This window comes from Anguilla rostrata, chromosome 7 (assembly GCF_018555375.3).
Source record: "Anguilla rostrata isolate EN2019 chromosome 7, ASM1855537v3, whole genome shotgun sequence".
Taxonomy (NCBI): domain Eukaryota; kingdom Metazoa; phylum Chordata; class Actinopteri; order Anguilliformes; family Anguillidae; genus Anguilla; species Anguilla rostrata.
In genome coordinates, this window is record NC_057939.1 from 54,835,725 (window position 1) to 54,848,875 (window position 13,151).

At 43.5% G+C, this 13,151-nt stretch overlaps 2 protein-coding genes across 2 annotated transcripts in view; one reads left to right on the top strand and one right to left on the bottom strand.

Annotated features, from left to right (window-relative positions):
• Positions 1–5,763, bottom strand: part of LOC135260092 (dickkopf-related protein 2-like) — a 34,504-nt gene extending 28,741 nt beyond the window's left edge. The window contains exon 1 of the mRNA XM_064345265.1: positions 5,629–5,763. The gene's annotated coding sequence lies outside the window, so the exon portion shown is untranslated. The remainder of the gene's footprint in view (positions 1–5,628) is intronic.
• Positions 5,718–12,693, top strand: LOC135260091 (phosphatidylcholine:ceramide cholinephosphotransferase 2-like). The gene is made up of 6 exons (XM_064345262.1): positions 5,718–5,855; positions 8,081–8,637; positions 9,607–9,724; positions 10,339–10,492; positions 10,869–11,035; positions 11,238–12,693. Exons 2-6 carry the CDS (start codon positions 8,120–8,122, stop codon positions 11,421–11,423), a joined length of 1,143 nt encoding a protein of 380 aa, XP_064201332.1. The 5' UTR covers positions 5,718–5,855; positions 8,081–8,119; the 3' UTR covers positions 11,424–12,693.
• Positions 12,694–13,151: the final 458 nt, after the last annotated feature.

The window sequence follows — 13,151 nt, forward strand, 5'->3', positions numbered from 1 at the left end:
GATAGAACGGAACGGAACGGACAGAAAAATAAAGCGTTTGTTATGAAATTCCGAATGATGATGGATTTAATTATGCTATCAAGAATTCATTTCCCCTCCATCCCTGCGGCGTTGGAGGATCGCGGCGTGATCGCCGTTCTGTCTCTGTGATGTCTGGAAAGATGGTCGCATTTTTACGGCCAGATGAACACATAAAACTATGTGCTGTTCAGCTACACACTAAACGTTTTTATGTCAAACTTTGGTCATATTTTTAAAAAAGAAAATGTTGCATTGCGCACACATTACTGCACACTTTAGAAAACCACAGGGAGGTGTGTCATTTATTTAATAAAGTTTTCAGTATCAGGAGGGGACAGCATCACTACAAGCAATGCAAGGGCCCATTTCCAACCTGTGATTAAAGCTATTTAAGACAAGCTCTAATTTCCATATTCACACATTCTTATCATGGTGTATCACTCCTTTTCTGAATTAACCAGATAAAGACTTTATATAAGAACAGAAGCCCCAACAGGGTCATCAAGGCTACCTGCATCGTTCAACTAAATCTTTTCATAGCTGGGCACGAAGCCTGCTCCAGAGTCGTTTACTAATGGTGATACTGGAGTCAGTTGACATGGGCATCTTAGCTACACTGTGGTCACAGAACGATGTTGAGCAGCTCAGTCTTATGAAAGCTACTCTGGGGAATAAGATGCAGTTGATAAGGAAGTGGTAAGACATTAGCGACCAGGTTATGTGTGTGTGTGTGTGTGTGTGTGGGTGGGTGTATGTACGCGAGAGAGAGCGAGAGAGACAGAGAGAGAGAGAGAGAGACAGAGAGAGACACACACACACACACACACACACACACACAGAAAGACAGCGAGAGAGACAGAGACAGAGAGAGAGGTACGGCCCGACCCACAGCGTCAGCTGCCCCTGCCCATATGTGCATTAAATCCTGGGATGTGCAGCCTGTCAGGTCTTCCTGCCCATAATCACACGGGCTAATAGCGTGTTTTTTGCATTTGAGCATTTGTCCAACAGAAACAAATCTGGTCCCAATGATTTCCAAATGACCCCTAGCAAATGATTAAAGGACAACAGGACTTCAAAAACGGATCCAGAGCCCTGCGTCGGTGGAAATGTTCGAGCAGAGAGAATCAAAGAGCTCGATCAATCAGTGCTTAACTCCTTTTTTAAAAATCTTTAAAATGTTATCTTCGGGCACATGATGAGAATCGGCCGCACAGGCTGGTTTTGTTTAAGGGATCTCATTTTTTAAAGATGAACAGATCGCGCCCACACAGAAAATGCATTCGTTCCAATGGGAAAGCTGCGGTGCCTTTACCCAGCTAACTCAGTAACCCTGCTTCCCCCCCCGGAGTGTGCGCTCTCTAATGATCTGAAACCTGCTGATGAAATGGGCCAGAACAGCAGCAGCTCCACACAAATACACAACATAAACAGCTGCTTAGGGTCCCACGACAGCCGGTGGGGGGCCCCCAAATCACGTTGGGTTGGGCCCCCTCAAAAGCTCGGGCCCGAACTGCACCAGAACTAGAGAGTGTACGTCCTGCTGGCTGAAAAACGAAGAGAGGCTGCTGGGTAATTTATCCCACAAGGCCACACTGTGTCAAACTCCAGTCCTGGAGGGCCGCAGTGTCTGCTGGCTTTTTGGGGGTGTTCTCCACACAGGCGTTTCATTTAAGTCATTCGATTGGCTGAGGAATCCACACACACACCTTGTTCTCAAGACCTTAATCGGCAGCTGATTGAAAGGAAACCACAAAAACCTGCAGCCCCTTGCAGCCCCCTTGGGGTTGGGCTTGAGACCCCGGCTGCAAGGCAATGCGTTGATCTGAGTCACAAGTGATCTCAAAGGACGCGTATTTTCATCGATATTTTCATTTAATGAGAAGTCATTGTCATTGTGATCATGTTCACCTTCAAAGGAAAATGGGACATGCTCTACTGCATGAATGGGATGGCAGAAACTTTATCATGACTGTGCCTCAGTCTTAGAAAAAAAGAAGGCCCAAAATGATAACGCATAATTCCACATAATCACAAAATCATAACATCATAACCACATGGGACGTGAGATTTCTCAACACACAAAACAGGTTCAGTTTCCAAACAGCGCTCGTAATCCAGAAAGTGCAGGTTGCCGTTTCACATTATGATTCTCGTTAGTCTTTAAACACCAGGTTCAAAATCTTAATGGGTCTTCAACGAACCGTTTAAACATGTTCATACGTTCAACAGTTTGCCAGGGAAATACCACTGCTTCGGTCTCAGATTACGGTGTGTGGGAATTCACATTTTATTCCACCACAATGGAAAAGATAACTCATTATTGCACGCACAGTGCCGTGTGTGTTCAGTTGTGGCCAGGAATTTGTGCACTGCCGAGGTCCATCTGCAATGCAAACTATTTCTTGATAAATATTTCAAACATAAAAAAGGTGAAGAGGTCAGTTTCAAAAAGGAGTTCTGAAAGCATGATAAATGATTACGATAAATACTAATATTAAACTATCTAAAACTAATTATCAATGATATGATAAATACTAATATCAAGCTTTTGTTGAGACTGGAATGATAGGGCATTTCACATCTTGGCAGGGTTCTCCGTTGGAACCATTTGGAAAAATAGAACCCTTCGGGATTTTTAATAACCCTGAAAACAGCCTAAACTGAGAGGACACTCTTGCATCTGGAAACCGATGTACAGTATTTGCTTCAAGTTTTCTTTTGGAGGAAGACGGTGTTTGGATCTGTCGAAATATCGAGGTCGAAAGCAAAGGGATAAACTAAAAGTATTGTAAATAAGCTAAGCTGTGGGGTGTTGAGGAAAATCATCTGAAAAAAAAGAAGATAATTAGGGATTCAGAGAGTACACGGTCTGAGACAGCAATGGGACTTCCCCTCTGGTGTCTATAATCTACGTTAGACTCTCTTTCGCATCTATGAGGGACTGGTGTGAGTACGGCACTATCGTTGACGTAGCAGTGCTCACTGAATGTATAGCTCCTCCTTGTGGTCTCTGTGTGAAACAGGCACCAGGAAGTGGAATGTTTACTTCCCACTTGCTAGTGTACTGGCAGCGTGCCGACCCAATCGCTGCCCAAAACCACTGTCCTTAATCCATCATCAGTAACAGCCAAACCCACTTGAGGACCAAATATTTTGCCCCATTTAAATAGGCTTCTCATTAAAAAAAAAGAAAAACACAAAACGCTTTAAACCAAAAGGGTATGACCCTTGAAGCTTGGCCCATCTTACAATAAATAAATATACCAGCTGTACTGAAGTCATTTTAAATGATAAGATCTGAGGAAAAGGTGTGGTCTGATGAGGTCACACCTTCGCTGTCTCCTTCCCAGAAGGCTGTTCGGCCAGCTACAGCCGACACTGGCACAGTCAGCGTCAGGGTTCGCAGTCAGACCATCGTGCACATCACACACTGGATCCCCAGGTGTTTTCAGAAACACCTGGGGATCCCCCTTCTGTGATGACACAGAACAGCTCATTTTCAGGTTACAGTAAACATCGGATACACAGCACAGTGCTGCCTTTCAGTACTCAAACGTGCCGGAATTACAGCTAGGGCTGAACATTTCCTCTCAGAGAAAGCGTGGACTCTCCATCCTGTCAGAAAATTACATAGACACATGACTTTCATTGGATATAAACCTTGAGCAAAGCTTGGTGGAAGCCCAGTTTACCAGTCAAACCAAACTTATGGGCATTTGAAAGGCAAACTTATTGGTCAGTATTTATATAGTGGCCGATAGATTTTAATAGATGTTATACATTTGTATAACATATGTGCTGGACAATAATGTGTTGATAGCATTTCAGAAGTAATTCCAAATACAGTCAATGGGCCTCATTCAAGAAACATGCATATGATCACATTTGATCATAAACTGTGTGTAAGAACATGTCCAACTGTTGCATTATAGCTATATGATATACCAGAAAGAGGTAGGATACTTTAGAAAATTTAAAAATGAATAATTTTGCACACTTAAGCTTTTAGAAATTGTTGCCAGTAGTACATAGCCCTATCAATCTGAAAAGAAGGATCAATGAAATTGATTTGTGCTTGCTTTTCCACAATGGTCTTACGTTTTCTGATAATATCACATTTATAAACCTGCTTAGTCTCATGCCAAATTATATCTACATTCCAAATAATATTATCAGCATTGCCTCCGCAGATTGTTTCTTATCTCTATATCACATCATGCATGTTTTCGTCGGAATAGGTTTTACAAAACCTGGCCGTTTATTAGTTCAGAGTGCCATCTAGTGTCAAATATATTTGGGTGAAATACACGGATATTCTGTATGGATTTATCACCACTGATGGATTATTCTTGACCACGAAGCAGGATAATGGAGTTAGCTGGAGAACTGCACTAAGTAAAATCCAGAGCAGCTCTTTTTACCTCAATACCATGTTCCAGATTTGGGAGAGTTACGGGTTTTACTCATTGCAGTTATCCAGCTAACTCCGTAATCCTGCTTCGTGAAACGGGGCCCAGCGGACTGGGGCAGCATAAACAACTGCACATATATGCTGTCGCATGAATATATAAGCAGTCATAGGCAAGGATTGCGGCAATAAATCATTTAAATGCTTGAATTTTGTCTTTCATGTAATGGCTAATCTCTAAACAAGAGATCCTGCTCCATGCTTTCTCCGGGGCTGGAAGAGCATTCTGTAGTGGACATTCATATGCTAATTCGCGCCTCACAACTCCACACTCACGGTGGTAACCACTGATTGAAAAGACCGTTTCACTACGGATTCCTCTAGTTTAGAGCGTCGTTTTCTTTCCCGACCTAATCAATAATTCAAATAGACAAACTGATCAGTTTATTCCACCGTCACGGGTGGTGCAGAACAAGGGTTAACTAACCACAGACCAGACACAAAAGGAGTGAATGCGTAAGGCATTCGGTCAAGTGCCTGAAGGGCATTCAGTGTTACAGTAGACATTGTTTATATCCATTAGTGCCAAACAGTTATGGTAAAGCACTACCTTCTCTTAAACATGCATGCTTTACGGAAATGATTCGAACATTCTGTACTCAATTTACTAATCTGTGTTACCAGGCTTGTTTTTGAAAATGCAAAGTCAAAGTGGCGCAATCAGTCTTTAAAAATTAAAACCAAGCCTTTTTGAGATTAAAATGCTTGTAAACCCCAGCTAAGCAAAACAAAAAATATGGACATTTTCTCCAAGTCAGTAAGAAAGAAAGAAAGAAAATTCAGGGCACTAGTTCTCGCTGCTGAAAACCTGAAAAACCACACTATAACCAGCTCTTCCTGAAGTGGTCTGTCAATTGTTTATTTCGAACACCTGTGCAGTGTGCAAGCAGTTCGTCATTCTCACGCGGCCGTGTCAAGTGCGGCGGAAATGCGGGGTCGGTCTATTTGTCTGTCAATTATTCATACATTTAGAGGCCAAGTTCCAGGGTTTCTGATGTTTTCTGTCCAAAATTCATTATTTCACGCCACTTCTCTCTATCTCTCTCTGTCCAATCCTAAATACCAGTTGTTCAACAGAATTTCCCAACAGCAAATTTTACACAAATAAATAAATAAATAAAATGTATATAACTTACGATGAACTTCCCACGCGAACGAGAAGGATAGCCTACGCACTTCAAGTTACTTTGCAGTCTTTGTAATCTGCTGGGATTTAATCAGTGTTCAATGGTGATCGACGGGGAGGAGCTCAGATACAAATAATTGCCCGCTTGTTTTAACGCACATACAGCCGGAGTTTGACTGAACGCGGAAAGAACCAAGAGGAGCATAATTTTTTTATTTATATTCGCTGGAGGTGAAGGTACGTAAAACATTTCCCCCACATTTTCGTAATTGAGTAATTTGGTAAATAATTTGCTCTAAAACTATTTTAAATGCATTTTATTTTTGTAACCTATTTAAGTTTCTTTTCGGTGGTTGAGGTTTACAGATGATCTACTCCACCGTTTCGCGTGTACTTTATTTTTAAATGTAGTCTACGTCCTTTTCAGTTTTCAGGACTGAAAACGTGGTATTGATTGCCTACTTAGTCACCTGTAGGCGATGAGTTTTAACCTTAACGTTATATATTTTCTCTTATCTTTGTAATATAAACGTGGCGGCACAAATGTGCATTTTGTTAAAAAGGGAGTGAATTTTGATTATACTGTTTAGATGCCCATAACACAATCTGACCTGTGAAACTTCACATTAGCTTGCTTGTAGTAGGACTTTCCTAAATAAAGTTTAAAACTGTATCATTCGCCATAGTGAGCAGTGTGACATCTTCAGTCACATTTGAACATGTTTCTGTGGCAGACGATATATGGAAAACGAGTTTCATATTTCCTCACTTATTATTTTATCCCATGTCTAATTCATCTATGCAATAGTCTCTCATCACCTGCTACGATGTCTGAGTGTCCGTTTCTAATTGTCACCAAGCGAATGGTCATGCAAAACGTATTTACTAAACCCGGGAAATAATTGGATAATTACTCAATTAATCGGTCGCTAGTAGGCCTACTGTATGGTTTGATACGTGATATGATCTGCGTTAGTGGTTCTGATTTGTATCACTGTGGGACTTCGTTGACCTCCACCATCACCATAAGGCTACCCCTGGTGAAGTGTGATGGCCTGGTAAAGCACTGGGAAAAGATTTCTGTCTGGAAGTAACAAGGTGCATGTTCTACCTGAGGGGTGAGGCTGGACCCTTAAAAGGAAATGAGGCCAGGTAGTTGGAACAATTGATTTTGGTGAAGAGACCCTCTGTTGAAAGGAATATCTATGTGTTTTTGTGGATACATGCAGTGTCCAACATTTAAATTAAATTATTCATATTAAGCAACTGGACAGCCGGGCCTTTTTGATGTATGTAACAATGCAGTTGAAGTTGTGGGAGAGGATGTATGCTCTGGTAGATTACTAGTAAAAATAAAACCTGCATTTCATTGTGTCAAAATTAATGACAATCGTTGAATGAAGCCAGGCTGTTGTCTGTTAAAATAGTTTCAGAGGAAATGAATACATTCATAAACCAGCTTTATATGCTCTCATTTTTATGTATCTTATAAATTAATTTAAATGGCGGACGAGCTATTTAATTAAACTGAATACGTTTCATGGTGACAGTGGAAAGGATGTTTCATAAATGCTTCCATTGCACTGGAGTAAGTCCAGCCGGTGACAGCCAGATAAACCTGTATGGCATGGTGAGTTGTGTTAAAGTGCTTTGTTATTCAAATACCTTGTACGTTACTGGTAACACTGGCCAACTTAAGTAGACGTGGGAATTTTCTGACATTAAGGAGAGAACATACTTCAGTTGGCTGTCTTCTGAAGATTCACTATGTAGGTGCAGATAATGTAATCCATGAAGAAAAATTATATTGATATACTTTTTCTTCATGGATTGCGTTTTTTCTAAATTCAGACAATGAGTGTGTGTAATGGTATTTAACTCCAGGACTGCTGGGAGTGTGTGTGTGTGTTTGTAAGAGAGAGAGAGAGATTGTATTTAACTCCAGGATTGCTGGGAGAAAGTGTGTGTGTGTGAGAGAGAGAGACGGGGAGAGAGAGAGATTGTATTTAACTCCAGGATTGCTGGGAGAAAGTGTGTGTGTGTGACTGTGGGAAAGAATGTGAGGCTGTGGGTGTGTCAGCAGGTTTCAGTTTGCTGTCCTCTCGAGTTTCACACCTGTGACGCAGTCAGGTGCGCTGGCTCCGTCACGCGGTGTCTTCCACGTATGCAGCGACTCGCCTTCCTGAGCGAGCCCAGCTGTCTCACTGGGGCAGTGCGTAGCTTCTGGGTGCTTCATACCAACACGCCTCCTGTTTACAGTCTGATCCTAACAGTGGGTGGAAAAGAAATTTCCACAAGTCAAAAAGCAGTTGTGATGGGTAAGGGAACATTATTATTATTACTGGTCAATTCCTGTAAGTAGATTGTTGGCCAATTGTTGAGAGCAAACCTGTGGAACAATTTTGAAAGAGTATAGCACTGTGTGACAGTAAAAATGGTGCTGCTGTTGTGTAATTGCTCAGGTGTGTAGAAGTTCAATTCGTCACCCCGCGAACGCCGCCATGACGACGTCTCGTCCGCGCGGCGGCGGCGGCAGCGGCGGCAGCAAAGCGGACACCAGCGACGCCCTGGACGTGTGCGTGGCGGTGGACGACGGCGAGCTGGCCAACGGCCTGGCGCACGGTGCCCTGGCGGACGAGGACGGCGACGCCAACCGCGCCAAGCAGGGGGGGGGCGGAGGTGGCGGTGGCGGCGGCGGCGGCCTCCTCCGGGGCCTGCGGAAGAGTGCGCAGAAGCACCGGGACTACGTCCGGATCCCCGACCCCAAGACCGACCGGCTGCCGCTGGAGTGGTGGAAGACCGGCGTGGCCTTCGTCTACGCCTCCTTCACCCTGGTGCTCACCACGGTGGTGATCACGGTGGTGCACGAGAGGGTGCCCGACAAGGAGACCAGCCCGCCGCTGCCCGACAAGTTCTTCGACTACGTGGACCGCGTGTCGTGGGCTTTCACGGTGACAGAGGTCAACGGCATGGTCCTGGTGGGGCTGTGGCTCGTGCAGTGGCTGTTCCTTAAGTACAGGTAAGCGGGGGGGGGGGTCGAGTCGAGGGGGGATAATCCTCCGGTTCCCTTTCCTTCAAAAGCAGTGCTTTTTTGGCGAGATGTTTGAGAGTTCCATTTTGGAAAAAAGTTGTTTTTTTAATGCAGTTTATCCACTGTTTAGAGAGAGGAATGCATCAAATGTATGAAGTTGGAAAGCATGATATAAACTTAGATAAAATCCAAACTAAAAGCTTTGTTTGCTGTGTAATGAGTTTTATTTTTGTTTTAAAACTAAACCAAGTGTGTTATGTTACCTTTGAATACATTCCCCATCAAACTTGCTGATGCCACCATTTCCTTTAGACTCCAGTTTATTAAACGGCAGATAGAATCAGACTGGAGATGATCGTGATTTAATTGCAGCTTATGCAATGTCGTGGCTACTGCACGTTTATGGGGATGCATCACATTGAACTCCAGGTGTTTAACAGAAACATTTCCTGAGTATGAAAATGTGGTCAGACATGTACATTGTTCTCTCTGGTTTCGTTTTGATGCAGAAGGCCACCAGTACACAGTAAATGTTGAGAAATTCTGGGTGTTTCCATTGTGTTGTGGTGGAATGTTAATTTGACCAGTAACGGGTCTGTCTGGATTTGTCCACATTCTGCTGTACGGTATGTTCAAAATATCAGACCTGTTATTGGCTTCTGTACTACAGTCTGTTTCCGTTTCAAAACTCAGGAAATGTAGTGCTTATTAGTCATTACTTATTGCTCCACCTCTTAAATGAAAATTGCGCTGCCAAATCACCATTGGTCCTTTAGGGCGATCTCTTAGTCCCAAAGCACGGTCTCACTGTTGCACCATGCTTTTGGAAGAGTTCCATACCTTAGCCGTTTTGCTGTTCCCGGCAGATTTATTTGCATGGTGCCTTTGAATCCCCATTACTCAGGTGCCCAAGGCCAGCTGATACTGATTTGCCTGCCTCTTGTTTGGCGTTTCCAGGGCGATCGCAGGCAGGAGGTTCTTCTTCCTGATGGGGACGCTGTACCTGTACCGCTGCATCACCATGTACATAACCACCCTGCCCGTCCCGGGCAAGCACATGACCTGCGCCCCGAAGGTGAGCTCCGCCCCGGGGCGCCCCGTCTCCCGCTGTGGGGAAAACAGGGTCTGGACGGGCCAGGTAGCCCTCCCTGAACACTCACCTGGCTGAGTAAACCATCTTTAGCTTTGTGAAGCAGAGAGGGGGTTTTTTTTTTTTTTTTTTTTTTGAGAGCCACAGGGTCTGCTGCTCTTTGTTTTCCCCTTTTAAATTCAGCAAACAGATAAATTCGCCCCCCACCCCAGGAAACCAGTTGAGTTGAGTGTGACAGTGTAGTCAGCCACTTCTGTCGATCAATTAATGGCCAAGTAACAACAGCAAACCAGCAGACTATGCGGCCCCCCAAGACCAGGTTTCAGAAGCCCTGTTGTAAAGGAAAACAACATGACATGATAGACGAGAACAGGCCATTCAGCCCAACAATGCTCTCCATTTTCCTGAATAGGTTGTACCTAGCGCTTTGAATACCTACAGAAATGGAAAGCATGGATATTCATATAGTTATGAGTAATATACGTTTAAATTAGTCTTTGTTTTAGCCCAAACTCGCCACCACTGTAAGTGCATGTAAAGCTAACTGAACCTGGATCAGTGTTTTGATCAGTGTTTTTTTTTTTTTTGTCGTCCCTCAGCTGTACGGAGACTCCCAGGCCAAAGTGCACCGCATCCTGCAGCTGATCTCTGGAGGCGGCCTGTCCATGGCCAGCTCGGACCTCATGTGCGGGGACTTCCTGTACAGCGGACACACGCTGATGCTGACGCTCACCTACCTGTTCATCAAGGAGTGTACGTCCCTCAGGAACGCCGCCCGCTGCGCTGCGCTGCGTAGTCGCGCGGTCGCTACGGAAACCAACTGCCGTTCGTTCCCTTCTCCCAGTGGAGAGGGCGGTGCGATGTCGGGACGTCGGTCTCCGGGCCGGAGTCCGATTGGTTTCGATTCTTTCATTTCGTACATGCTGCTGTACCTGTTGAAAAAAATTATTACATTTTTATAGAATGTTGATGGTCATTAATGAGCGCCTTGGATGACTCCTAAAAGTAAGGTAATGAGTAAAATAATTATTGGAATTTGCTGTGTTTTTAAATATTATATTGTATCATACAGTGAGAAACAATTAAAATGGAGACTTATTGTATTTTATTTGTAATTTATAACTGTCAGATTCGCCACGCTCCTACTGGTGGTACCACCTGGTGTGCTGGCTGCTGAGCATTGTGGGAGTGGTGTGCATCCTGGTAGCCCACGATCACTACAGCGTGGACGTGGTGGTGGCCTACTTCATCACGTCCCGCCTCTTCTACTGGTACCACACCATGGCCAACGTGCAGGTGAGGTAGGCCAACAGGCCAAAGCCTTAACCGCCATGTGGTGAAATGAAATTACTCATCGAAATACTCTCTCCCCCCCCTTACTGACCCTCCCCATAGGGGGCGTAATCTCATACTCTTCAAGGCTATGTTGTCAGAATATATTTGTGAGGGGTGGAGGCATGATTTTTTTTTTTTTTTTTTTTTTCCCCCACATCAACAGGAGCTGAGAACCTCGAAGCACAACTACCTGAAGAACACCTGGTGGAGCCCCATCTTTAACTTCTTTGAGAGAAATGTGCAGGCGCCGGTGCCCTGCATCTTCTGCTGGCCGATTGCCTGGCCCCCCTCCTGCTTCAAGAACTCCTGCCAGACGTACACTGCAGTACAGAGCACCCGGGAGGAGTGAAGAACCGGACCAGACCGGACAGAACCGGCTCAGACCGGCCAAGCTCAGACATTCACTGCCACTGGTGATCCAGCACAACTCCACAGTCTGTATTCATACACAGTTGGGTGATATGGGTCTGGACTTTAAAAACCAGGACTTTGTTGAACCTTTGCTGAAGACTCCGGAAAGCGCTTCCAAGGTATGCAACAAAAGTACGTGTCAGACAACCAAATTCACTTTTAAATGACAAAACAACAAGCAAACCAAAAAAAAAAGACACTAATTCATGTTTGTGTTTATACGTTCTGTTTTTTGTGCAGAATGAGGGCAAAGGTGCACCAACAAATGAATTTGGGAGTTTATTTGGTGGATTTCTGATAATGATTAAATAACACTGATGTCAACGTGTTGTGGTGTTTTGCAAGCTTGTCCTCTCTGATAAAAAAAGGTCACTGTGGTTCACGACGGATCTGAAGCGTCTGTGCTGTGACTGAAGTTGAGTGTCCCGCTCTTGTGCGTGTGCCAGTTCTTCATGTGTGCCAAATCCTCACGCGTGCTAACTGCTCGCTTTGAGTACAGCACAGTGAATCTCTTGTGAGTCTTGTTTCTGTCCCTGAAAACCAGCTGCTTTCAGTGTTTTCTGTTTTGAAGGAATGAAGTTTTCCGCTCAAGAAAAGGTATTGCTATAAATGTTGACTGGAAGATACATATTTATGCTGATGTTGACCAGATATGGCTCGGTTTGCCTTGCTAAGTCAAATCTTTGAGCATTTACCAATGTATCTTGTTTACTTGAAGGCCAATTTCTAGCCATTGTTGAACAAAAGATGGCAGAATTAATTTCCATATGTGGTCAACAACGGCAATCTTGAACTATTCAGCTAAAGCACACAAGTTCAGATTTATATTTTCAGTTTGTAATTCCGTGGAAAATGTGCTTCCATAGTCTACATCTTGGGCGTTTGCATGTTGATATGAAGTTTTGGCTATTCATGTTTATTCCACCCATTTTGTTATTGTGCACTACTTTGAAGCAGTGCCATTGACCTTTCACTTCGTCATATAATTAAAAAACCGTGATTCCTTTTTAACGTGTAGTGATGAACGTCATCTGATTTTGTGCGTATTTCATGTTTTAAATGGCATTGGAACCTTTTTGACTTGTTAAATTATGCAAAGCTGTATGTTTCTCTGTATGTATTTGTTTTGTTTTTTGATACATTGTGGTAGTAATGGTGTAATATTGGCTTGGACATTAAAAGACCAATCGCACCTGAAGAAATTTAAACACAGTTTTTCTGTTCTGCATATTGTATCCAGCTTTTCAGTATGAAAGGATATAACCTCTCTTTGAAAATGTTGAGCACTTCTGAGCAACTGAGTCACAGGCTAAGAACTAATAAGTAAGAAGGTTCAATCCATTTCAAGTTCAAATGTTTTTCCATTCCCTGTAGGACAGTGGTAACCAACTCTGATCCTGGAGATCAACCACCTTTAGGTTTTCTCTCTAACCCAAAAAAGCACATCATTCAACAGCTAGAGATCTTGTTGAGCTGCTAATTAGTAGTCAGGTGTGCCAAAATAGGGATGAAATGAATGTTATAAAATGTATGCTTTTCTGCACTAGAAAGGGGAATGTTGATGTGATGTTAGCTCAGGGATGGGTAATACCATTTTCTGCAGCTTTTTATACACTGACTTCTGATGAATGAAAAAATATTGAGTGCTCAAGCATTTGAGGATGAG